This window comes from Balaenoptera borealis (assembly GCF_965194805.1).
Source record: "Balaenoptera borealis genome assembly, chromosome: 12".
NCBI lineage: Eukaryota > Metazoa > Chordata > Mammalia > Artiodactyla > Balaenopteridae > Balaenoptera > Balaenoptera borealis.
The window spans coordinates 72,645,988-72,673,344 of NC_138869.1; the positions used below are offsets into that span (position 1 = coordinate 72,645,988).

At 36.0% G+C, this 27,357-nt stretch overlaps 1 protein-coding gene across 1 annotated transcript in view; it reads left to right on the top strand.

Moving 5' to 3' along the window:
• The window catches only part of ZFAND3 (zinc finger AN1-type containing 3), a 314,683-nt gene that overhangs the window by 118,493 nt on the left and 168,833 nt on the right, over positions 1-27,357 (top strand). The window contains exon 2 of the mRNA XM_082347897.1: positions 1,933-1,973. Coding sequence (XP_082204023.1) covers positions 1,933-1,973 — 41 coding nt within the window. The remainder of the gene's footprint in view (positions 1-1,932; positions 1,974-27,357) is intronic.

The following is a 27,357-nucleotide window of genomic DNA, read 5'->3' on the forward strand; positions in this document are numbered from 1 at the left end:
TTATCTCTGGCTCTCTGTGGCACTGCATGGGCAAGAGATAGCGACCACATCAGGAAGAGGCCTTCCTCCCTGGGGGCAGTTCTAGCAACAAAGGAATTCCTTCATCCACAGTTCTTCCTTGAGTTGGAACTGAAATGACTGGCAGCCTTGGGTCGCTTCCCTGTGTATATATATATGTGTATTTGGAGGGTCGGGCAGTAGTTGTGCTTCCTCCAGAGTAAAGGCTTTACTTTTTCCAGGAGCTACCTTGATGACCATAGATTAAATCTTGGTTGTGGGACCATTCTCCCAAACCACCAGAGTGTGTTCATCTCAACTTCTGTATTGAGGCAGAGGCCCTAGTTTGGCATGGTGAAAAGAACACAGGCTTAGGAATTAGACCAGGTTCATCTACTTACTCGTTCTGTAACTTTGGCAAGTTATATACCCTCTTGGAGACTCAGTTTCCTCATTGGTAAAATGGGGTCGAAGGCATGTGCTATTATGCTTACCACGTGGTAGGCTTGTAATAAATGTTAGATGCCACTGTTAATACATCTCTTTGTTTTTTTCATTTTTATTCACTTTGTTGATACTTAAATTTCCTTACTGCCTTTGATGTCTTTATATTAAGCAGAGTCCTAAAGAAAGATCCACCTGTTAACATAGCATCTCTTTTGGGAAAGAGAACTAGTGATCCCTTCCTGCCTCCTCTCCCACCCCCCCTCCTCATTTTATCACCCTATGACAATTACTGACAGTTAGATCTTGGGTCCCAGTACATTGGAAGACAATCATAGTCATCAGGGAATACTTCCCGAGGGAGGCTTTCATTAATTGTTAAATTTACTGTGGAGGGCAGAAGATTGTTGCCATATTCCATGTGTTGGAGTGGCTCTGGGAAGACTCAGATGTTGGGAGGGGAGTTGCTGAGGAATGATGCTGTAGATAGGTCAGTTTACTCAAAGAGTATTCTAGGAGGCTTTTGTAGTTAGGGTGGCCTTTGGAGTTAGCTCAGACCTTAGGTCAAATACCTCTGCAGTTAGTTCCCCAGCTGTGTGACCATGGGCAAGCTGCTCACCTGTTAAATGGGGATGACTATGTCCTTGATTTCGAAGACCACTCAATTTAATAACACCTTGGAAGGAGGTGGTGGAAACATTTCCTCATAAAATTATTCATCACTTGTAGCCAGTGGTATGATATTTCCTGGTTGTAGAAATGTTTATGTGATTTTTTTAAACGGTGTATTTTAGAAACAAAGCAATCTGGTAATGCCCAGTCTCAGGGATGTTGGGAAGATTAATAAGATAATGTATGTTAAGTGCCCATCCAGGTTAGTACTCAGTGAATTGTAGTTATTATTAACAGATGAAAGGACATGAAAAATAATTTGATTGGGAACATCTGAAGAAAGAATTTTAAATGGCAAGGTCATAATATGACCAGGATCTGAAATTGGGCTAGAATGAGGGGAAAGAGGACAAAAGGTCAAGTAATGTTATAGAGGTAATTGAGTGTGTAAATAAAGAGCAAGTTTTACCTCTTTACAGACAAAATTTTCCCTTTTTTTAGTGATGAGTCTGTGGTGTATGTTCTAATGTAAACAGAGGGAATGTGGCAATCATGTGGGATAAATTCACTCCTCTGTTATCTTCTGGGCATATTACAGTATTCCTGAACTTGCCCCATATAAGCTGCTAGTCACAAAAAATAAAGCATTGATTAACTCACAGATAACAAAAAAAAAGCATTTTATTTTTGTTGTTTTGTTTTTGTTTTGTTGTGGGGGAGGGTGGCTAGCTGGTTAGGGACGGACGTCTCATTAGTTTATTAGGTCAGTTGCCTGGCCAGGAAATTCTTTGCCTATGTTTCAAACATCTTTATGTTTTGATTAGAGTGATAACTGAATTTTTAGCTCTTCTTTCTTTTCTTTCTTTCTTTTTGCCCCAGGTCCAGCAAGACTATGAACCTCTGTTCCAAATGCTTTGCTGGTAAGTGCAGAAAAAGGGTTTTAAGTTTATTTTTAATTTTCTTCTTTTGGTTGTTTTTAAGACTGTCTAAATTATTTTAAGACTGTCTACCCTTTTTTGGGTTTATGCATGGGGTTTTATTTGCTTGTGTGTGAAAGCAGTTTCTCGTCACTAAGTTGCTTCATATACTTGCTAAGGACTGTTGAAACAGTCTTCCCTGAGTGAAATGAAATCTTGTGTGTACTTGTACCAAACAAACTTTCCTCAGTTTACAGTTGTTGGCATATAGTGGAATTGTAAACACTCGTGTTGTAGCAGGGTAAAATATATATGTTCATTTCTGATCTTGATTTGAATGATTAATGGTGAATGTTGCTTTTACCAATGAGAATACAAGAGAAAGAATATTTTCATGTTGGAGTCAGGAAGAGAATAATGCTGAATTAGGCTTTCTAATCCAATCCCTCAATGAAATCACCTTGGGTAAGTCACTTAATCTCTTTGGGCATTAGATTCATCATTTGTAACATGAAGGGCTTAGGCTTGATGTTTGCCAAGGGCCTTTTCCACCCCCTAAATGCTGATTGGTTGACTCCTTGAATTATGACTCATGAAGTTAAAACCTTCAGGTGTTTTTTTTTTTAAAGAACTTCACATCTAATGATCTTATGTAAAATAACTAAGTCTTGCTAATTGGGATATGTTTAAGTTTCATTCTTTATTACTTTTTATTACTTTATTGTTTTGTCTAAGACAAACCTGGACACAAGTTAAAGCGGTAAGGACAGATTTTAATCAGTAATAAACCGCTGCAGTAGGGAAGAGGGGACTTGTGCAGAGAGAAATGGACATTTTAAAGGGAGAATGAAGGAGTAGGGGAGGGGTTGCTGGCTTGGCTCAGTATAATCAGGGGAGTAGAAAAATTACAAAGGATTGGTTATTGTAAATGAGACTGGCAGTGTCTGTTAGTTGACAATTATTGACGTTAGGAAAGTTAGGATTTTATCCTCCTACAGAGACAGAGATTGAGGCCCTGTTCTTCCTGATGATTACATTTAAAGGAATGGCTTTCATGTCCTTGAGAAAGACACTCCTGAGTGATTGAGTTGTAGGAGATACACATACATCTCAAAGGGACAGAGGAAGGGTTCACAATTTTAAACTGTTTTTAGTAAATGCTCTAAGATAGGGTAGTCAGGGGCCTATAGTCAGCTGTTTGTTGGAACAAATCTTAAATTCTTTTGGCAGCTTTGAGCTTTCTCAGACAGGCACTTTAAAAGGGACTAGGATCACCCTCGGTAAGGGGCCTTAAGCTGTTTGAAAACTGTGTTAGTGGTTGTTTAAATCTGTTAATGTGGGGGGATATGAGTGTATGAAATCATTTGTGTTGGGAGTTGGTAGTTTTTATAGGTCAAGGTTGAGGCCTGGTTGAGAAGAGGGCTCAGAGGAGCCTGGCTGGAATTTGGTCAAGGAGAGAATCTTTGTCAGTTTTCATCTTCTATTCATTGTGCTATTTGGACAAGGAAATGATCATAGTGTAAGCTTTAGACCTTTATATTTATGCCAAAACTAGGGGATAGGTTGGATGGAGTTGGGAGGGTTGGGGAAGCTGGCAGTTTGTATCTGTTAAAGGTCTGGAATTTGTCAGATACTTTAGGTTTTTAAAAGAAAAAGTACTGGTAAGTTTGGTTTTTATCCAACTTTTAACAGAATCTCTGCCATGTTAAGTGAATGTATTGTGCTTTTCTTACTTTGCATATCTACAATTACAGATATGAAGAAATGCTTCCTCACTGATGAGAGTTTATATGTATGTGTAGTAAAGATGAAGTAGCAATGAGAGAAAATGTATGTTGTGTGTCTGTCTCCATGTAGAACTAGTTCCCCCTGATAATTCAGTAGAGCGTGGCTGTGGGAGACGCCAGGCACCTGTGAGTCAGGTGGCTCACATCAGATACTCAAAGAACTGTCTCATGTCCCTAAATAAATATAAAGTTTAAAAAAGTATCAGCGAAGGTAGTTCAGCCATGGTCTTTGCATTTCTTTGGGCTTGTTACAGTTTTATTTTCTATGGTTATCATTATTTATTGTATCTCTGGTGGTCTGTGTCCATTGACTCTTTACACAGCTTAGTTATTTTTGCTTTTAAAAATATTAAGAGGATATTTTCAAGTGTGTAAAGAAAATACTCTCTCCTTTCTTCTTTATCTTTGCCCCCACACTCCTGATTTCCCCAGCATCAGTTGAAAGGAATGACTTGTAAATAACGTCCTGCTTGCTGAAGCAGCATTTGGTGTTCTTTTTGAAATTCAAGAGAAAAAAGATCATTGAACTTTAAAGATACATTTGTGTATTTTGTTTCTCTATGAAGATAGGGAGAATATAGAAGTGCATTGTAGCAGAGGCATGAGATGTGAAAGACAACATGAAGATTACTTTGGCCAAAGCCACTGTGATTTTAAATAGTCTTTTAAAGTGTATCATAAAGTGTACAATGTACTTTAAAAGGTGGAAAAATTACTTTAAAAATAGCTATTGTGTACCATTAGGTTAAAGAGATTTTTCAGGATTCCTTTTTAAAACTGTGTGGTGGAAAAGTGAGTTTGTCATAACTTGTTTACATGAAATTGAATGAAATGAGTAAAAACATGTTTAAAGTCTTGTCTAGTTTTGGCTTTTCTACCCCCTTTATAATATTCTACCTGTCATGCTATTCTGTTTTTCATTAAACATTTCATATTGTTTTTCGTATGACTTTATTAAAAGAATCAGTAAATATCTATATATCTATAATAGAAAGGAACAAAATTTCATGACATGGTACTAATAGTTATATTAGGGTGATATAAACACTTACTGGTCGAAACACTACTTTTTAATGCAGTTTTTCAAACTGTGGGTATTGTGATTCATTAGTGGGTAGAGAAATCAATTTAGTGGGTCATGATCCACAATTAAAAATTGATTACAATAGAAAACAGTCTGAATGCGTCACAGATACTAAGGATAAGTATTGTTTGTAAACCTTTTGTTTGAGTTACACGTTATTTTCATTTATATATGTAATGGGTTGTGATGTAAATATATATTACTGTGGAGTATGGTTTAAAAAGTTTAAAACCACCAAATTGCAGAAATTCATTGGAAAGCCATTGAGTTACTTGAGATCTCATTTTCTTTGCAGAATAGGGCATATTTCCTTTCTGTCTTTAGGCAAGGTGTTAACCAACTGATTTCTTGTGATCTTTGTTCATTCTGAGCTATTGACTAATTTGGATTATAAGATTTTCTGTGTGAAAGCATGAACTAATCCCGATTGCCTACAGCTGTGTTAAGATATATGCAAGGTCAACCATAGCATCTAAAGGGTGGTCTTGCCTCTTACGGCCATAGAAATGCCTGGGGTATTATTTTCTGTTTGAGTGCAAACCCAATTTTTGAATTTGTGAGTTTTAGATACCAGCCGGTCTGGATATTTAGGGACATTTAGTACCAAATTCACAACAACCTCCTGTACTACTGTATTGAAGCCCAGCTATCATAAAGCAGTGCTTTTCACAGAATGGGTTTGCTAAATAAAAGTATGTATGACAGAAACATCAAACAGGATGACCACAAGGTGGGGAAGGCAGAAATTTTAAAGAACTGACTGAAGTAACACCTCTAGCAATGTGGCATTATCTCTACCACCCTTGGAAATGCTTGCTGTGGGGGACAGAGGAGTCTGGTCACTAAGAAGTAGCTATAATCCGTAGACCATATTTTATACTTTATAAGGGAGTGAGCTTGAAGATAGGTCCCAAGGGATGGAAGATTCTTTGAGTAGCACTGATGACAGATGCTTATCAGAAGACAAACTTAACAAGTGCTCAGTGTAAAAAGAATCAGTTTGGTCTTGTGAACTTTTAGACTGTATGTATATGGTTTTTAATAATTTTCAGCAATTTCTATAAAAAACAGACACTAAAATGTCTGTTATTTATTGACTGACAGAAGTATTTCATTGAGAAATCAAATTAAGCAATTTCTTTTTAAACTATAGACATGATCTGAACATACTGTTCCATTTAAGCCTAACTTTTAGGAAACTTGCTCTTCCATGATTCACATAAAATTGGAAAAATAAGGGAGGGATGATTATTCACAGTGCAAGAAGGTTTTTTTTTTCTTAACCTTTTACAGAATGTTTCCTTTAAAAAGGAATACTTTTAATGCATTACTATGTCGATTTATACAAAGACAAGAATAAGACTAGAAGAACTGAAGTGTGAGGGGTCTCTTGTCAGTTGAAGATTAATTAAAGCAGATAAAACATCTCTTAAATTAGAAGCTAATGGTTATTTTTCTTAAAATTAGTTTCAGTGTAACTTTTCAAATATGTGTATTTCTTAATGGAAAGATAGTTAAGCAAGCTTACGTTTGTTTCATGGTTAGTTGTACCTTATGCCTTGTTAGTGGTGAAGAATATTGCAGTAAATAAAGAAAATGATACATGTCATGTAGGAAGCATATTCTAGTAATGACTCTAGAGCTAACTGTGTACTTGGTTTTGTAGGAATCTTTTCAGGTACCCATTCAAATGAGTAATCTTAGATGTTGGGTTCTGATATTTAACATTGGAGAGAAATATGTTTATAAATGAATATATTTCTGTTACTAGCCTTTGTCAGCTCGAGAAAATTATTAATTTTGTATAGTAATTTCATCTTCACTTTTATTATTTCTTGATATTATCTTATTGTTTTAAACTTAAAATGGACTTTCGAGAGGCTTTAAGGGATCGAAATAGTATTAAAGCAAGATTTCATTTTCCTCATTGCTGCATACTTTGTGTCCAATCTGAAAATTACCAAGCTTGTTCATTGCTGTTTAATCTTCTATATAAATCCAAAGTGATTATTGAATAATAGACTTTTGTAATTTATACTCTTAACATGCCATTAGGTTGTTTGGGATTTTTTTCCCTTTTAAAGATAACGTAGGGACATTAATTAAATGCTGATAAATAACATAGGGACATTAATTAAATGCTGATTGAAGTACGTGTTGTATATTGTTTTTAGTTAGACAACACATTATATGTATATAGTTGCATGGAATAAAGCTGGGTGAAGGTACGTGAAAAATTTAATTTTGGTAGTCTCAGAGTAGGAGTATGTGGGGGGATTTTAATTAATTTTGATTTTGTATGTTGAGACTTTTATTATTAATTAATTGTAAACATTATAAATTTTTAAAAAGTAAAGTGCATTCTACATATGTGTGACAGACTCCAGAAGTGATTAGTTTCATTCTGGAATGAGCAAAATAAAGTTGGCTGTAGCTAGCAGCATAGGGAATCTCAATGTTGACATCCAGGGTAAGTGATACAGCAGTGGTGGGCATAAGATGGAATGGTAAGCCAAATGCAAACATTTTTCCTTGAGGTGACTTGAGTTTCATGGTAATTTCCAGAACAGGGCAACATTCCCATTTCATAACAAGTAAACTAAAATGTTTCCTCATGAACCTGGAACTCTTACTGCTTTGGAGTTACACTCTAATTTCCTTTCTGCTTCCATTTCCTGTTAGAAGTTTGGACTAGAAGTGGCCTGATTCTAGTCACTTTTGAAAGGGAAGAATTACAGGTTAGAGCTGAATTTTGAGGATCTGCAGTAAGAGGAACAGAGTGAATCTGAAAATTTTAAGCACTTCTTGTAATGCATGTTTCCTTGTAGAAATTGTGGGAACCCCATATCCATTAGTAAAATAGTGTAAAACAAAACACCCACTCTAATGAGTCATTTTATAGCATGGTGAGGTTTGGGCAGTATAGTAGAATCTGTATGCTTGTCATACCTTGATTATTTAAATCACTTTTTCCCTGAAGAAAGGCAGCTGCTGCTCTTAAAATGAAGCATTTGAATAGGGTATTTATGTCTTTGTAATTCTGTTAACTTCATTACTGTTGTATACTCTCTGATTTCTTTAAAGCCGAAAAGTCCAAGAAAGATTACTCAGGTATAACACACATTGTCATGTATTTGTTAAAAAGTGACAGTTCAGCTTATCAGATTCTCTGAACCATTTTATTTCCATTGGTGGGTGGGTGTCTGGTGTCGGTGTCTGTAAATTCAAAATATTATAGTAAGTAGTATAATAAACGTCCACAAGCCAACCCAGAATTAATGAACGCTTTGTCGTTTTTTTGTTTTTTTTTTGCTTTATAACGTATTTTAAAAGGGAACTAAAATCTTATAGGTTTCTTTTACCCCAGTCATCCTCTTTCTACCTCGGAGATAATCATTATCTTTCTTATCTTTATATTTATACTTTTTACTATGAATAGGTATTTATATAAACAGTGTATGATTCTGTTTTTAATATGTATAAGTGGTTTGTTACAGTACTTATTCTATAAACTTGTATTTTTTTAAATAATGCTTTTAGAAACTAATCATGTTGGGACTTCCTGGTGCGCAGTGGTTAAGACTCCGCGCTCCCAATGCAGGGGGCCTGGGTTCGATCCCTGGTCAGGAAACTAGATCACACATGCATGCCACAACTATGAGTTCACATGCCACAACTAAGGAGCCCGTGAACCGCAACTGAGGAGCCTGCCTGCTGCAACTAAGAGCCAGCGCAACCAAATAAATAATAAAATAAATAAAATTTAAAAACAGAAGAAACTAATTATGTTGACACATGTTGCTGTAGTTCATGTTAACTATTATAATATTCTATTATAACAAATGTCTTAATTTACCCGAACAGTCTTAGTTTATGCTTTTTATATCAGTGAAATTAATAACATCCCTTTGTACTCCTCCTCAGTGTCCCAGTTTGGTTGATAAATTATTGGTCACCTTCATTATACATGCTCCAGTTTATCTAGTCCTCTGTTTGATGGACATATAAATAGTTTTCAACTACTGTTTTTATACTACAGTTTTAATAACCTCATGTTTTCTCTATTTTTTTTTTTTAACACTTGCTTGAATATGTTGAGACTGTTTCTGTATTAGAAACCCTGTTCTTTGTGGTATAGCTTCCTTGTTCTGAAATGAAAGCAACTCAGAGGCAGCAGGTCCTTAACTGATTAGCAAAGCTGAACTCTGGCAGCCCTTTCTGACCTCTTAGTCTATAGCACTTTGCTGTCTTACTAATAAGCATTCTTAAATTGTGTGGTTAATTATTATGCTAGTCAGGATAAATGAAGCAGTGTGTTGAAGATGATGTTATGGAAATTATGTCAAAAATAATTGCTGCATTTCTAATGGGAAACAAAATGCTCAGTGCTTTAAGTAGCAGAAAGGCAACTTTTTTTAGGCCTGAAATAGAAAAATTGTGACCGTGTGTCATTCATTCTTAAGCGGAAGAAATTTAATAGTCATTGAGTCTTTTAAGATAGTTTGGCTCTGTTATTTGGCTTTATTTCTGCCCACATATTGGTCTAAAGCTGTGGTCTCTGTAACGGTGCACAGGATTGTCCATTGAGGCATAAAGAGAAGATGTTAGAATTTCTACTAATACTTACTTTTGTCATTCTTTAAAAATTGTTGGTTTTTATAATGTATATAATCTTATTGCTGTTAGTTTCCTGGAGTTGCCATAACAAATTACCACAAATTTGATGGCTTAAGACAACGGAAGTTTATCTTCTCAGAGTTCTGGAGGCCAGAAGTCTGAAATCAAGATATCAGCAAGCAGGGTTGGTTCCTTCTGAAGGGTCTGAGAGAGAATCCATTCCATGTCTCTCCTATCTTTTGGTTTCTGCCAGCAATCCTTGGCATTCCTTGGCTTGAAGACACATTACTCCAGTCTACTTTTATTTTCACATGGCTTTCTCTCCTGTGTGTCTCTGTCTTGTCTAAGGATGAGTGTCATTGGGTTTAGGGCCCACCCTCATGTAGGGTGATCTTATCTCAAAATCCTTAATTATATTTGCAAAGATCCTTTTTCCAAATAAGATTACATTCACAGGTTCCAGGTGGACTTTTTTGGGGGGAGGGGGTGGTTTTGTGAGGGGGCACACCATTTAATCCACTTCAGGAGTATATAACTATTTTTAAAACAAAAAGACATGTGAGAGGTATGTGCTCAAATTTTAAACTGAGGGTGTTCCTCTGTGAAAGAGGCTTGGAGATCCCTAGTCCTGAGACCTGCTTAGGTTAGATGTGGTTGGCCCCTTTTCATGTAATAAAGTCAGCCCTCTACGACATGAGAAGTGACGAGTTCAATGCTGATGTTTCATGTTCTCAGTCTAATGCAACCTAAATCAAAACGATCACTTAGTTTTATGGGCTTCCTTTTTGGTTTGGTGGGAAAATGGATAGCTATCAAGTAGACTCAGGAAAGCAACATGAGGCTTTTTTTGTGCTTCACTGGTCTTGACTCCACCATGCTACAGGTACTTAGAGTATTTTTTTTTTTTTGGCTGCGTTGGGTCTTCGTTGCTGTGCATGGGTTTTTCTCTAGTTGCGGCGAGAGGGGGCTGCTCTTCGTTGAGGTGTGTGTGCTTCTCATTGCGGTGGCTTCTCTTGTTGTAGAGCACGGGCTCTAGGCGCATGGGTTTCAGTAGTTGTGGCACGCGGGCTCTAGAGCGCAGGCTCAGTAACTGTGGAGCACGGGCTTACTTGCTCCACAGCATGTGGGATCTTCCCGGACCAGGGATCGAACCCGTGTCCGTTGCGTTGACAGGCGGATTCTTAACCACTGTGCCACCAGGGAAGTCCCTAGAGTAGTTTTTAATCTGGCTGTTTCCTTTGTGCTTGATTTAGAGGGTTATGATAAGGTTGCTTTTTTATACTTTTCTTGGTTATAACCCCCTTACACTTAATTCTTAGTCCGCAGAAGGGGTGGTGGGAAAAATGATAGGCCATTAACGTATAGCTAAAATATGATCTTTAATGATACAAAATTTTATGTCATTTAAAAACCCCAACTGCTCAGCTGGGTCTTAGTGTGTAAAGTAGAACTGAGTGTATGCTAATAGTTTTAACTATTACCAAAGTTTTAAATTTCTTAATTTACTTTTTAGACTAAATATTGGCTACAGAGAAGAAAAAATACCTTAACCCAAGACTTCTGGTTTGGAGAAAAACAACAAGGGTGCATAATGTTAAAAGTGAATGCCAAAAAAAGGATACTTAAAATAGTAATGGAATAAGAATTACTGTTTGTAAAAATAAGATGGAGGAAGTACCTGGACAATTATATCTATGTTTTTAAAAAGGCAGTAGAATCCTGAAATGAAGTAATTGCAATAATAAGTAAGATTTTTGCAGTCCTTTTATATTATAAAGCCATTTTGTACAATATTATCCCATTTGATTCTCATAACTTTGGCGATTTTGTATCTCCATATTACAGGTAAAGAAACTGCAGCTCAGATGGATTAAATAATGTTCCCAAGATTAAATTTTAAAGCAGAGAACTGAAATTTGATTTTAGGTGTTTACACACCAGTCCCAGTCTTCTACCACTATTTGATGTTATCAGGAGTGAAGGTAGCTGGTGTAGATGGGGTTGTACTGTAAACACCCTGCAAAGATGTAGCAGTGGCATTGTTTTGCATTTGTGTGTAGATTAGGGTTACACACTTTTCTTGTTCTCTTTTATTTAGTACAGTTGCAGTTTGTCTTTAGATATCACGGGAAAATCAGAGAAACAGTGCTGGAAGCTTCACATAGTGGCTAATTTGGGAAAAGGTGTGCATGTGTGATGGGGGGAGTGTTGTTTGTCTGATGCATTTTCTGTTTTGGTGGTGAGATCTTCATTTCTTAATATCTTTCTTGTTCTTGTTCATATAACTTTTAGCTCATTAACCTTGCTCTCTGCACTGCATAGTGATGCACTATTTCTAATTTAGTCTTCTGTGTTTTGCTTCTCAGAAGATTTTTTCAAAAATGTTTGGAGGTGTGACTTAATTGCAGGGCTGTTTTGCACATTGTCAGTGTGAAGGCAAAGATGAGTTTCATATTTAGACAGTGCAAGCTGCAGGTTTCATTTGTTAAACCTTCTTGTTGGTATTCCCATTTTCTCATGTATGCATAATAGCGTTGGAAAAAAGTCTTGTTTTGTTGTATCCATATTTAAGCAATTTGGTTGAGTTATGGAAAAGCCTGTCCTCTGCCTTGTGTATTTGCTCATTTGGAAACCTTGTATAGTTTATTGAGACACTAGTGATTTGTTCCCCAGCCTCCCTGTGGATTTTGTTCCCTATTACAATCTAATTCCACCTCCCTGTCCCATACTCCTGCACGGTTAATTTGTACATTTCAGGGCAGTTTGTTTCATTGTGTGTTTTTGTAATCCAAACTGAATGTAACGAGCTATGTGCTTTAGGGACCTGGCTTTGACTTGCCAATTAGAACAAAGTGGTTACTGAGAAAGAGTATGTTCTAAATAAAACATGGCACCTCTGAGTGGGACTGACACTCATTTGGGAGTAAAAGAGATGGTTTTAACTCTTTGACTCACAAAGAAGAGCCATTACTAAAGTTCAGCACTTTTTGGGGGGGAAAGAAAGGTAAATATTTACCTTCATAAAAAATAGTTTTGTAAATTTCCTTATGGACGGAATAAATTTAAAAGTTTGTCATTTCAAATCCACTTTTTTTCTTCATGATCAAGACATGTTAGCAAAATCCTTTAAATTTCTGCAGACTAAATTCTGCTGCGGTTTCCAAGTTTTGAATTATTCATGTTTAGGAAGGTGAGGGTGTATGAAACTGTAGCTATATTCACCTCTTTATTTTTCTAATATATCAAGCCAAGTTTTCAATGTAATAGAGAACCCCCCCCCCAAAAAAATACTTGAAAATTATGAGGAAAATGTAAGATTTTGCCGTAGTGTATGAATGTTACTTTATTTTTAGGTGATAGAATTTTGAGCTCTCAGTGACTTAAGACTATTTGGAATTTTAGAAGCACTTTCATCAAATATTTAAAGCACAAATGTCTTTGAATAGACCTTTATAGGCTGACAGTTTACTAACTCACTCCATAGGGAGACCCCTTTTTGTAAGTTGATTCAAATATTGTATTTATATCTACACTGAAAAGAATAGAGTTCTGTTTTCAGCTGATATATCACATAAACTCTAGAATTCAACATTGGCACAAGGAAAGCAATGAAGGTGCTTGTTTTTTTTCTGTTTTCCATAGAACTTGATTTGAAGGAAAAAATAGAACTTTATCAAAAGCTTGGAAATATAAACACCAAGGGTACATATAAAGACTGGTAACGGGTTTAGACAACATTTTAACATTTATTAACATATACAAGCAAGAGAGAACAAGAGGAATATATTTCTATGGAATAATTCAATTAAAAAGTATATAGGTATACCCTGTTGAAAAAAATTATTTCTGGAAAAATGAGCTCTGTACTGGAGGAAGCTATTTTAATTGGACTAAACTAAACTAAACCTATACATTTCTAACACTGTCCTAAAGTCTTGAAAGCCCTACTGATAGTTTTAAGAGAAAGTCATTATAACAGAATTATTAAAGGCCCCACACTCCATTTTTGAAGATTAACACCCAGAGTGATAATATTTTAAGTTTGAACAGTTTTCTGAGTAAAGATAATTAAGGCTTAAACCTGCTGCTGCTGCCTTAGCACTGTTCTAAGCTGTGGCTGAACTAACAGGCCAAGACAGATAACTTTTAAAATATTCAGCATCTTCAGAAATCACTGCATTTGCCAGCTTTGCATAAGATGACAATGGTGTTTTCTTTGACTAATATCGTTTAAGATCCAGTAGCTATTAACCTCAGGAAAAGTTACTCTTAAAAATACTTTTAACACAGGTCCTAGACTTCTAATGGCAACTGAAAGCTAGATTGTTCATTTCTTCTCTGCCCATTCCATTACTCAGTATATGTCATAAGTGTTTTATAACATTGTTTTTAGGACATCTAGAAGTGTTAAATCTCCATTAATCAAGTGGTATTAGAAAATGGGGATCATGGAATATTTGGAAGAAATCTTAGTCTTTCTAAAACACTGGTCCTTATTCCAAATGTCTGTTGAACTAATGAGTTTCAAAGTAAACAGAAGTGGTGGGGGTAAAAAAGTGGCTTGTTTTTTCATCTTGTATGTGTATCTTTCAAACTCCATTTCCTTTCTCCTAACATTGTAACTGTGCTCTGTTAGTAACCTTGAAGATGGGACCAGAAAGAAATCTATAACATTTGTGAGTATTTGTAAGGGATTATATGCGTTTTTCTGTTTACCATCTATTAATTCATTTCCTGATTGTTTTGCAAAGTTACTTAAGCTTATTTATTGTTCGGTAGAGTAGGTACAGTTGACAACTTTGTGTTACATTTATTACAATTTTTTTAATCTTAAAATTTTTCTTAATGTGAGGCTTGCATTATAAATGAGATGTATCCCATATAGCAACTAAAGAATCACTAAAATGTCCTAAAAATGTTTTCTACATCATTAGTACTTTAAACCCCCCTGAACTTGACAAGTCTTTATTTTATATATATATATATATATGTATATATATATATATATTCCCCCCCACCCCCCAACTTAAGATAAAGTGTTTCATGTCCTAAGATATATATTAAGATATATATGCTCTCTGGGAATAGATCTTTTTATGATGTTCTTCTGTCAAGTGGTCTGGCTTTATGAGATATCACAAAGCAGACAAAATTCTTCTCTTAAAATTCTTAAAAGGTCCTGCCAGAGGAGGAACCTAAAGAAGAAAAGAGAAAAAACTTTGTATGCTTCCTGCAGGCCGAAATTTGTCTTCATTGAAAGGAAAGTCAAAAGCAATGAATTCAATTTTCTTTTGGGATGAGTGAGGTGTATTGTGTTTTGACATATGGTGGGTGTCAAATAGAGGTGGTGTCACTTATAGCTTTTGTGGCAATTTAATGTCTCACCATAACACAAAAAGCATGAACTTGTATTAATCCCATGTAATAGGTTGATCATGCACCGTATCCACAGAAGGTTGGAAAACCATGCCATTTTTTTGGAATTTGAGGTGTTGCATTGTTTCATCAATCATTTGTTTACAAAAAAGAAAAACTAAAAAATAAATTTAAAATGGGAATTCTTCAGGTATTCAGTAACACCTGTATCTTGGTATAGAACTGATCTTTTTTCTTTTGATTTCGAAATACCTGGTATTAATTTGGAATGAAGTAAGATTCTCTTATAGAAAATGTATTTGAAGACGCTAAAGCAGAGAGCTGAAACAATTCTCACATCACTAGCGGTTGAGACATACCTCTAGGTATTTTGAGGTATTTACTCTTTACTAAATTTAGAAAGTTTTTAGGTTTACTGTAAGTGCAGTAAACATTACACACACCGGATACAGAGGAATTTTCGGTAGATTTTACTTGAGAGAAGGTGAATATAAACCAATTTGCAGTTATTATTATAATGAAAAGAATACTGCTAAAGTGTGAATCCAAAACAGATACAGCTTTTAAATTTTAAAGCATTTGGTAAACTGTTGCTGAGTTTTTTCTGTTGCCAATAGCAAACCGCTTTTCCATTTATGGAGAATTCATGCCTTTCAAGCATTTTAAATATGACAATATTTATAAATGTGTGGTTTGGAGGAATTGTTTAAATTGGTTTTCGTAATTTCCTTTCTCTTCAGGATAGATTCTTTCACCAAGTAATTTGTGGTAATGACTGTGTTGACTTCAGTTTTGGAGTGTAGTAGCTATGTTAAAGATTAACTATTTGGTCTTATTGAAGCCAACACAGAACTTGCTGCTGTGTTTTCTTCAATGATAAATGAAATACTTAGAGAGAAAAAAAAAAAGAACTTAGGTAATGGCAGTGCTGGATACTTAATACTTTTGTCTTTTGAGGTGTTGGGGGAAACTGCATAGTATCTAGAAAAATAGCAATGAAGCAGATAATTTTGGACAGTGGGAAATTTTGTGTTGAAACATCATTGACATAGTCTTATATTAGTTAGCAGTGGTAATCACTTATTTTTGGGTATGCCAGATGATATAATCTTTATAAAACAAAAATGAATGTCTTGCATAAAAGACTTTTTAAAAATGTCTAGTTGTCATATAAAATATCTGACTTTGTTTTAAGCAAGCTTTTTTTTTTTGGTGTTAATATTTTTGAGCCTGTGAAAAGCACAGTTCTTGGTTAAGTGCTTGTCAGACACCTGGACACTTGAGGCATTACTGGTTATCAGTCCTTGTTAAAATTCTGTGGGTGACTCTAGTTGCATCATATATCAAAATTCAGAGAACCATCGCACCCCAATATCAGAGTGGTGTTTTTGATATCTCAAAGGGCTGGTGTCCTTTGTCTGTTGAGTGCCTCCATTGAAAGGCTGTCTGGGACCTCTGTGTGAGTTTTAGATGGAAATAAATGCAGGGTATTCAGGGTAGAGAAAGAGTGACAGAATGGAGGGGAATGGAAAGGCACACAACAAGCTTGTTTTTTTAAAAAACTGCAACCAAGGGAACCTTTTCAAAGTATATTGTAAAGGTCAGATTTTATGTATTTTCTACTTGTGCTCTGTATGACTGAATGGAGGCTATTTCGCTTCTGATTTATAAGATATTTACCATGACTCAGTATTTTGTGACCACCTAACATAGCACTTTTGTCTTTGTGTGGCCTCACCCTTAATATGGAAAACAAAGACTGTGAATTTACAGAAACTCTTTCTTGTAGACCTTTGCTGTACAACATAAAAGTGCACAACCTTAGAGGAAAAGTAATTGTTTGGATTTTTCAAAGACAGAACTGGGTTTTTCCCTTCCTTCAGGCACATTATAAAGTACCAACAAACCCTTTCTTGGTAGTTTAAAGTTGTGACTTACTCTTTTTATTCTTTTGTGCCTGGATCATGGTTGAAGGAGAGGGAAACACTTTTTCTTAACTAGTATCTCTTAAATTCACTGGTGCTTTAATTTGTCACAGCATTATCAAAGAAATTGGTTTTTACTGCTTTGGAAACTAGTTTTAAAAAGTTTTGCTGTAACATGGATGAACTTTGAGGACATTGTGCCAAGTGAAACAAGCCAGTCACAAAAGGACAAATAACTTTGATTCCACTTAGATGAGGTACCTAGAGTGGTCAAATTCTCAGAGACAGGAAGAGGAATGGTGGTTGCCAGGGACTGGGGGAGGGAAGGATGGGAAGTTCTAGAGATAAATGTACAAAATGCCACTGAACTGTCACTTAAAATGGTTGAGATGGTAAATTTGATGTTATGTGTATTTTACCACAATTAAAAATAATGATTAAAAGAAGTGTTTAATCTTGGATTTTGAGTATAATGTTGCTCTCCATATTTGCCAAGAATCAATCTTTGTTCCATTTTCTTTTAAAAATCCATTATTAACAGGAGGTTAATTGTGAATATTCCTTCTTGTTCTTTGCAACCAATAAACTAGTAATCTTCAGTAGAGGAGAATAAAAACTAAAAGTATTTACAGAAATAAAAATGAGAACTGAAAACAATTTATGTTTTTTCCTTCCTTTAATTATGTGTAAATGATGCCAGATAAGTGTCCTATATATACTTATCAAAGAAAGTATGGTGGCTTTGATTTTGGGCAAGCTACTTAACTGCAGTATCAGTTAACTCATTTGTCAAATGGAGGTCATTATACGTCCTTCACTAGGAATCAAATGAGATGATGATGTAGATGAAATCTCTTTTATTGATAAAAGTATTTATTTTGTCAAAGTACTACATGCCCATAGTTTAAATAGTCAAAATATTACATGTAACAAAATGCCCCACACGTCCCTACTCCCTCCAGTTTTCCCCAGAAGCAGCTAGCTACTTTCAGTTCTTCTGTTTCTTCTAAATTTATACTCTGTGTATTTATGATTAATATACATATATTGCTACTTTTTGATTTATCACTTTTAGACATTTTTTACTTTTTGTTATGATGTGTAAAATGTGTGCTTTCTTACACCATACTCTCCTATCCCTTTCCACTCCAGATATGTTTATAGTGCAACTTGTGGTTAAATAATTCTTTAGTATTTGTTATTATGGGTATATAAAGTATTATGACCTGTGGGACATTTTGGTGTACTATAGTATTTCCTTTTCTTTCTTTTTTCCTTCCCTGGGTATTTCCCAGATATTTTAATGTTATTTCTATTTTAATTCTCTTGTATTCAGAAAATATATTTTGTGTGAATTCAGTTATTTTAATACTTTATTGCGACTTGTTCTTTGGCTCAATATATCATGTCTTGGTAAATGTGTCATGTGTGCTTGAGAAGAATGTGCGTTCTGCTGTTGTTGGGTGGTGTGTTCTATAAATGTCAGGTCAAGTTGGTTGATGGTGTTTGTTCAAGTCTACTATGTCTTTTTTGCCTACTTGTTTTATCAGTTATTGAGAGATAAGCATTGATATATCTGACTATAAATGTGGATTTTTCTGTTTTTTCCCCTTATATTTCTGTCACATTTTGCTTCGTGTATTTTGAAGCTCTGTTGTTAGGTTCATAAATGTTTAGGATTTTTACATATCTATGAGTTGATCCATTTATCATTATGAAATGACTTATCTTTATCCTAGGTGATATTATTTGTTTTGAAATTTACTTGGAGATTAATTAAGCTACTCAAGCTTTATTTTTTTCTTTAAAGATTTTCTTGATGTGGACCATTTTTTGTGTTTACTGAATTCGTTACAATATTGCTTCTGTTTTATGTTTTGGTTTTTTGGCCGCGAGGCGTGTGGAATTTTAGCGAGGCATGTGGGATTTTAGCTCCCCAACCAGGGATCGAACCCACACCCCCTGCGTTGGAAGGCGAAGTCTTAACCACTGGACCACCAGGGAAAGTCCCCTCAAGCTTTCTTTAGATTAGTGTTAGCACAGTATGTCTTTTTCCATTCTTTTAACCTGTTTATGTTTATATTTAAAATGCATTTCTTGTAGGAAGCCTATAGTTTTTGCTTCTTTATCCGCTCTGCCAGTCTTTACCTTTCAATTGGGGGGTGTTTATTTATTTATTTATTTAAATTTATTTATTTTTGGCTGCATTGGGTCTTCGTTGCTGCGCACAGGCTTTCTCTAGTTGCGGCAAGCGGGGGCTACTCTTCATTGCGGTGTGCGGGCTTCTCATTGCAGTGGCTTGCCTTGTTGCAGAGCATGGGCTCTAGGCGCGAGGGCTTCAGTGGTTGTGGCACGTGGGCTCAGTAGTTGTGGCTCACGGGTTCTAGAGCGCAGGCTCAGTAGTTGTGGCACACAGGCTTAGTTGCTCTGCGGCATGTGGCATCTTCCCAGACCAGGGCTCGAACCCGTGTCCCCTGCATTGGCACTGTGCCACCAGGGGAACCCTAATTGGGGGTATTTAGACCATTTCTATTTAGTGTGATTATTGGTATGATTAGGTTTAAATTTGTCATTTTGCTATCTGTCTCCTATTTATCCTACCTGTTCTTCTTTTTCTGCTTTTTTTTAGATTAATTGAACATTTTTTAATGATTCCATTGTATCTCCTTTGTTAACTTATTTTTGTTAGTTTAGTGCTTACTTTAGGGTGTGTCATACACATTTTTAACTTCTCACAATCTGTGTTCAAGTGATACTGTATTGCTTTACATATAGTATAAAAACCTTATAATACTGTGCTTTCATTCTTCCCTCCCCATCTTTGTGCTGTTGTCAAACATTTTACTTTTGCATATTTTATAAAACTTTTACTACATTGTTACTATTTGTGTTTCAGTAGTCAATTTTCTTTTAAAGAGATTTAAGAAAAAATCTTATTATTTATTAGAGTAATAGCTGTTTCCACTGCTTTTGACATTCCTTTATAGAGATTGATGTTTCTATCTGGTGTCATTTTCATTCTGTCTGAAGGGTGTACTTCAAGAAGGGGTGGGGCTGGAGTGATTTGCATATCTAACAAATTTTCAGGTGATAACAGCTGTTGCTGCTGGTCAGGGATCACGTTTTGAAAATCACTGACTTAGGGAAGTGAATATAGAGAGCATAAAGGGTGTGCTCAGATTCTTGGGGGAGGAAGAAGAAAAGGAGATAAATGAAGTCACAGAGGTAGTGACCATCAGTCACTAAATGACACCAGTGATATCGATTCTAGAAAGGAGGTATTTCAGGATTTCAAATTTGGGTAATAAGTGTTATCAATATTGGTCAAAGGGTACAACTTTCAGTTACAAGATGAATAAATCAAGCTTCAGTCTAGCTCTGTGACGTTAATGTGCAGCAACAGCAGATGCTGTTTCAATGTTATCAGTGCAGTTTCTCCACAGTAGTGATGGTTTTCTGCAAATGCATTTAGCCTGACTTCATCAAGATAGAAATGTTAGCGTTGTACTCATAAAAATGGCTTTAAATCTGTGAATTCTGGCCTACTACTGTTAACATTGTGCACAATGTTAAAAACAGATTTTTTTTTTTTTAAAACAGATTTTTTACTTAAAATAGTTACAGTTTTAAGCGGTTAACCATGTATTTTCTGTGGTGGTGTTTCATCTGTGTAGTTTCACCATTCAAAGGATGTCAGTTTGAATAACATGGATGCACATTACAGATAGAAGTGGTAATGATATCATGTAAATTGTCAAATATATAAATATAAATAGCTGACTATATAAGAATCTGATGTGAACACTGTGGGACCATACTAAAAGACCTTATCCTTGTAATCCTTGCTTTATGTAAGTGGGCATTTTTGGAACTGCTTTCTGGTTATATGTGTACTTTGAAAATCTTTCCATTAAATAGGGGTAACTTATCTTTCAGATCCAGAATTAAATTGAGACCACATAGAGGCAGATGCTTCAGGCTTCCAATTTCAGCTTAAACTGTTGTTTCTTTTTTTCTGAGAACACTTGTAACCTGCGCCTCTGAAACTTGAAAAGAAGTGCTATGTGGAAATAAATTGCATTTGTTCAGAAGATAATTTTCTTGAATATCTGCTATGTTTTTTGCTTACATTGAGCACTGTAGGGAGAAGTGTATATATAGTCCCTACTCTTAAAGACCATAAAGTTGAATTGGGGAGTTTAGGCATAAACAAGTAGCAATACAGTACACCCTTGAAATTTGTGGGAGATGTGTTCTGAAACCTTTAAGATACCAGTGAAGCATATCTTTTCCTTAGTCTTCTTAGCTATAAATGTGGGTGGTAGTACCATACCTCTCATAATTGTTCTGAGAATTACTTGAGATCCTGTGTGAAATAAAAACTGTAAAACCACAGTGAGCTGGTCTGCTTAGGCTCAGTGTTCAGCTAAGTAACTCATGCCTGCACAGCTGTCCTGCAACAGAATTTAAATTCATACTTAGCAAAATAATTGATTACATGTAGTGAGCCTTGAAACCCCAAGTGTTAAATCCTTGAATGCCAAATGTTGAGTGTGACAGATGTTTCAGGTCTTTGTTGCCAGCATGCATTCACATACACCTTGCACTCTCCGGACAGAGTGTGATGGGGAGTGCCATCAGTGATGTTCATCTGAGCCTGGAAACTTCCTCCCTTTTTGTGAAACTGCTCACTCTCCAAGAGTTACATCCTCTTAGCATGTATTCAAACAACCATCTCAGAACCTTGTAGCTACCTTTCCATGTGCATACTTTCCCTTTATTTATAAGTTTAGAAAAGGCTGCCATATTCACTTATTTGTTGATTCATTCTAGTTATGGAAACTACTCTTACTAAAATTTTTACTGATCTCCATGTTAAATGATACTCATCTTTCCCAAGATCACCCCTCCCCCCCTTTTAAAAAATTAAAGTCATGGATGGTTTCTAGTTTCTAGGTTTCCCTCCTGCTTCAACAATACCAAAAGCTTTTCCTGTGTAGTTTTATAGTCTGCTTCTGAATGTGGAAGCCTTGCCTCTCAAATCCTTTCTTTTCTTTGACTTTATGCTCTTATGCCTCTGAACTTAGAACCTAACGTTGTTTTGTTGATCTAGGTGTCAAACCTTTCTATCCAAGCTCTCTCTCTAGTACTATATTGGATGTAATACTTGACCATACTGCAGCAGGATTAGTCCATAACGTAAGGTACGTAAGGTGGATATATAAATGTATGTTTTTCTGTACTTTTCTCAGGATCTCAGTTGTTAAGTCTGTTATCTTACTAATCCTGCTTTTCTGCAATAATTGTTGACTGTTTTTGGCTGGGGCCAATGTTTCATATATTAAAATCCTTTTCAGTATCTTATTTTTCCTGTTGAATTCTGTTTTTCCTTCTGTTCCATTCTTTCTTTTCTTCCCCCTAGCTTTTTTCCCTGTATTCCTCTCCTCAAGTCCTACAAAATGAAACAGACCTTTGAGTCCAAATTTTTCCTCAGACTTTATGAACTATTACCATCTTCTCAAAGATCAGGTAATATAATATAGTAGAAGAAATGCAGACTTCAGAGTCCTGCTCTGACCCCTAGTTATTTTGGATGGATTCACCCTGGTTTTTTGTGTCACTTGACCACCATGCCAAACTACTGGACCAGAAGAGGTGCCTGATTTATGAGGTGGCCAACCTATAACCTCTGACCTGTGTGGCTCCGGGGAGAAATGTGAACTTCTAGGAGAGGCAAAGGGAAATTTAAACTAGTGATGGGCAGGTATACGTGTAAGGTTGAAGTAGAGGAAGCCCTGGGCAGAGAGAACAAAGCAGAAGCATGCATAATATCAATGACTGCACAGCCCCTGAGAGAGACAGCCAGCCAGATTTAGCTTTAGTTTCTGACAATGACCCAGGTCCTGCTGTTGGCTCCCTGTGAGATGTGTGTGTTCTTGTGGCCACCCATTCTGTTTCTTCATGGGGCAGGGTAAATGGCTTATTCTCTCTCTTGGACATAATGAAGTCTAGGTGAAAATACTCATGTCCAGTGAATGCCAACCAGTACATCATGCATTCAGGAAAATTTTCCCCATCATTTCTAAGTGAGCTGTTTTCTCTTTCTACTTTGTATTGTTTTCAAGACTCTTTGGCTTAGTAGTTAAGGGCTTCAGTTCAAAAGTCAGACATATTGTTTACTCTGTTTCTTGGGCAAGTTGTACCCTAGTTTTCTCATCTGGAAAATGAGAGTAGAGATAAGACTTAGCTTGCTGTGAGGATTTAATAAGGTAGTGTGTGTAAAGCAAACAGTACCTGGTATGTAGTAAGTGGTCATCAGTAATTGTTAGCTTATTGTATATAAACTTAGGATGTGAAAATCTTAGTGTATTGCTTTTCAAACTGTTTGTGGTGAAAGGCCAGTTCTTTTTTCTCCCAACCTGTCACAATCCAATATTATTGAAAAATACAATCAAAATGAATTGCAAGATTAAAAAACCCAACAATAAAGATGTAGAATATAAGCCTTGGTTTTTTATTATAGTCAATAGACAAAGTTATTCTGTTAAGTTATTACAAAAATTTCCAAGTTCTTACCCTTAGTGTTGCTGCCTATCTCATTATAGATCTTTAATACTTTTCAGAGTGGCCTTGGTCCTTGGATCGTACTTTGAGTAGCCCTATCTTAGTTTGTATGGAGAATCTCAAAGAAGGCAGAATACGTGTGCACTAACATGTAGTTATGGAACAAAAAAGAACCATTCTTATAACATTTAGTAGCTAACAATTAAAATCCATTTCTTGACCTGGACAGAGTATGAGGGACATCTGAGGCATCTGGAATGCCTTTTATAAGATTGTTATTCCACCCCTTTCCAGATAATGGAGTTTTTGTTGTTTTTTCTTTAAACTATGCAATTCTCCCCTAGTTGCTCTTCAGTTTAGAAAACTTTCCTCACTAAAGTCCAGATAAGCATGCATTGTCTTGGACAAATCAGTTCTGCTAAGTGAATGAGAGTAGGATGCTGAGTAATGCTGCCTTGTGGGCTGAGGTGAAGCAATCGCTGGAGGTGTGGTCAAGAAAAATAACTTAAGGATTCCCTGTAGCACAACCTCAAGCCAGACTGCATGCTTGTGGACAAGTGGGGAACTATAGACAGAGGAGCTTGGCGTTTGTGTTTTCCTTCTATGCAGAGGCAGTGACCGACCATGCATCTGTGTTATAGAATTGCAACCAGCAGATTTTACAAATTGCAACCGTGGTTGACAACCAAAAGTCTGCAAAATGCTAGATGTAGCCAGGATTGGGTATTCTCTTCCAAGTATTTTAGGGGAAACCAAGCATTATCGTATTTTATCTTCAGAGAAAGTGTAACTGTCAGCAAGCACCTACTAAGTGCCAGGCATTGTGCTAAGGTGTTTTAAACATATCTCATTTAATTCTCACCACAGATCATGAGATTGATTCCCATTATTAAATGAGCAAACAAGGTTTAGAGAGATTAAGCAGCTTGTCTAAAGCTTTGTAGTTTGTAAGTGGCTGAACCTGATTTTGAAACTAGATTTGCCAGATTCTTAAGTGGGTTTTCTTTCTTTTTTCACCTTAAAAAATATCACACATAACTTCTAGAACCATTTGAGAGTAAGTTGCTGACCTGATGTTCCATCACTTCCAAATATTTTAGTGTTTATTTTCTAAAAAAACATTTTCATACATAACTGAAGTATAATGATCAAATTCAGGAAATTAACATTGATACATTGCTATTGTCTAATTGTTAGGTAGCATTCAAGTTTGCCAGTTGTACCAGTGATGTCTTTTATATCATATATCCCCATAATGTCTTTTTGTTTCCTTCTGGAATATTTCCTTAGTCTCTTCTTACCTTTGTGAATTTGGCACCTTTGGAGCTTACAAGGCAGTTATTTTGTAGACTGTCTCTTTATTTCATTTTATTGGTTATTTCTTCATGATTCAAGTTATGTACTTTTGGAGGAATATCACGTAAGTGATGTTTTTCTCATTGTGCCCTGTCAACATGTCATACAATTTCATTTTGATCCATTGCTAATGATAACTACTTTGCTTTATTGAGGTATTGTCTGATAGGCTTTATTACTGTAAAGTTACTCTTCTTGCTATTGTAATTAATAAATGTTATGTGGGAAAGTCCTTTTAACTAGGTAAATATTCCATCTTTATGACACTAATTCATTAAATTTGTGTCTGTATGGACTCTTTGTTTTCCTAGTTTATTCAGTGAATTATAATCTGTTAATACCATTGCATATTTTGATGTCCAAATTGTCCCAAATTTGGCCAGTGAGAGCCCCTTCAGGCTGATTTCTGTGTCTTTTTTGACGTGTCTGTTGACAGAATATACTTGAGCATTTTCTTGTTTCCTGGCACAAGATGATGTTCTAGGCTCATCTCATACTTTCCCTGCACCAGCCCTGGAATCAGTCATTTCTCCAAGGAACCTTGGTTATTTTTAGTGGAAATTAGTATTCAGAAGCCAAGATCTGGATAATTAATGTGCTTATTGTTGCTGGGGTGGTGTTGCTCTCAGACCCTCCCAGTGGGTACATACACATTTAACCTCAGTATATATTTACATCTTCATCTAAGTATATTGAAAATCATGAATTCATATTAACTCCAATTCCAGTCTAACACCACTTTCTTTCTTGTTGTAGTGCTATTCTCTTACAGTGAGAAACTTGGCTTCCACTGTCCTTAATATATTTATTATATATAAGTGTCCTTTAATTTGTTTACTTAATATTGTTATAATCCCCCTGTATCTTACCAATCTTTATCTTGTCACTACCTCCTCCCCTGCATGAATGCCCTGCTTTTCTTTCTTGGGCTCTGACTCCTCATTCCAGACATTTCCACATTTTCTCTCTCCGGATGTACGGTACCATCCTCCCAACTTGGGTTCCCAAGTGAATTTTCATAGTGACTGTATTATGCCATCTCAGTCCTCTTATTTTGGTGTTTTTGCTACTATATATAAAATGCAACATTAAGAGTTCTTGAAAACAATTGTCCTGCTGGTAGGAGAGCACCAACTAAAATGTCTAAGTTGGGAACATTAGAGCTGAAAATTAAAACTTCCTGGGATCAGCCTGGGTCAGTAATTTGTATTCTGCAAATTATCACAGAACTAGAATTGTTTCTTTGACAAGAAATTGGGGCTTAATGGATTGTCTCTAGAAGTCTCATTAGAGATTAAAAGAAAAACAAGTTTTACTGTTATGCAGAGGATGTAGAATGTGGTAGGTTCCTGGATGGGCAGGAGGGCTTAGAATGGATGGAAAAGAAGGATCTTCTCGGTAGGGACTAATTGAGGTAGGCCTAACCATTGGCAGGATATTATGCATTTAAAAGGCCAGACAGGATGGAGACTTAGGGTGGGGCAAACTAGATGCAGAGGCTCTAGTGAAGGGTGAAGGAACAGACAGTCTGACAGAAGATCAGTAGGAGGCATGAAGCTAAGTGTTAATATGGGGGAGGGGGGGTGTAGGGTGACAGTTATATTTGGTCTGTGCTGTTCTGTGGGGAAAATAAGCAGGAAGGATGGCCAGCAGTTACCAGAGGGAGGTTTTAAATCTCTTAACAGTGAGAACTGGGACGGTGGATGAGTAAGATGGCACACTGCCCTAGAGCAAACTCAATTCCAGGACCACATACTTTATCATTTTTTTCTCATCAGAACAAACTGATAAGAAAATTATTCTGTTCTTGAAACACCCCATAGTGTATTCAGTAATTTGGGGATATCGTGAAATCCTACCCCTAAAATTCTTAAAGTTGTAATTCAGGGCAATTAAACTGTAGGCTATTTGGAGGTTTATTTTTCGTCTTTTTAGCAAGTGAAAGGTGTATTGGTGAATTAAATATATAATAGTGGCCAGAGCCATGAGTTACTCAGAAAAACTTAAGATATTGGAGAAAATTGGTCTAGTAGTTACTGAAATTTGCTCCAGTTAATTCATAATTTTTTTTCTGTCCCTCTCCTACCTGAATTCAGTAATTAGGAGTTAGTTACTCCCTGAATATTTGAGGGAAACTGTTTCTCTGATGGGAACCCTGCTTAGTAAGGTCTTGCTCTGTTTATCTTTAGGAAACAATCAGATCTCCCTGTGGTTACTGAATTGATTTAGAATCATTAAAGTGAGAGAAATTAGAGGGTTGTTAGAATGTAAAGTCATTTCCAGAAGGAAAAAACATAGGTCAGAGATAAAAAAACTTATCAGATTCTTCCATGTCAAGAAAATGTGAGGACTTGGGTAAAAGGTATATGGCAGTTCTTTGTACTGTTCTTGCTGTTTTTGGAAGTTTGGAATTATGTAAAAATGAAGTCACAAAAATTGCTTTTCATATTTGCATTATTTTCCCTCTGTCTTAATAGCAGAAATGAGGGTTTCATGTTACATTTGTATCAACTTTCTCTAGCTGATATTTCTTGTCCTTATTAAATAGTGGTTTCCCCAGATGGTTTTTGGGTACATAGGAGGGAAGGAAAAAATTGAAGACCAAAGTTAGTTGTGTGCATTGAGTTTTTCTCCTGCTTCAGGTTAAACAACCTTCCTCCTATTTTTTAACCTGTTAG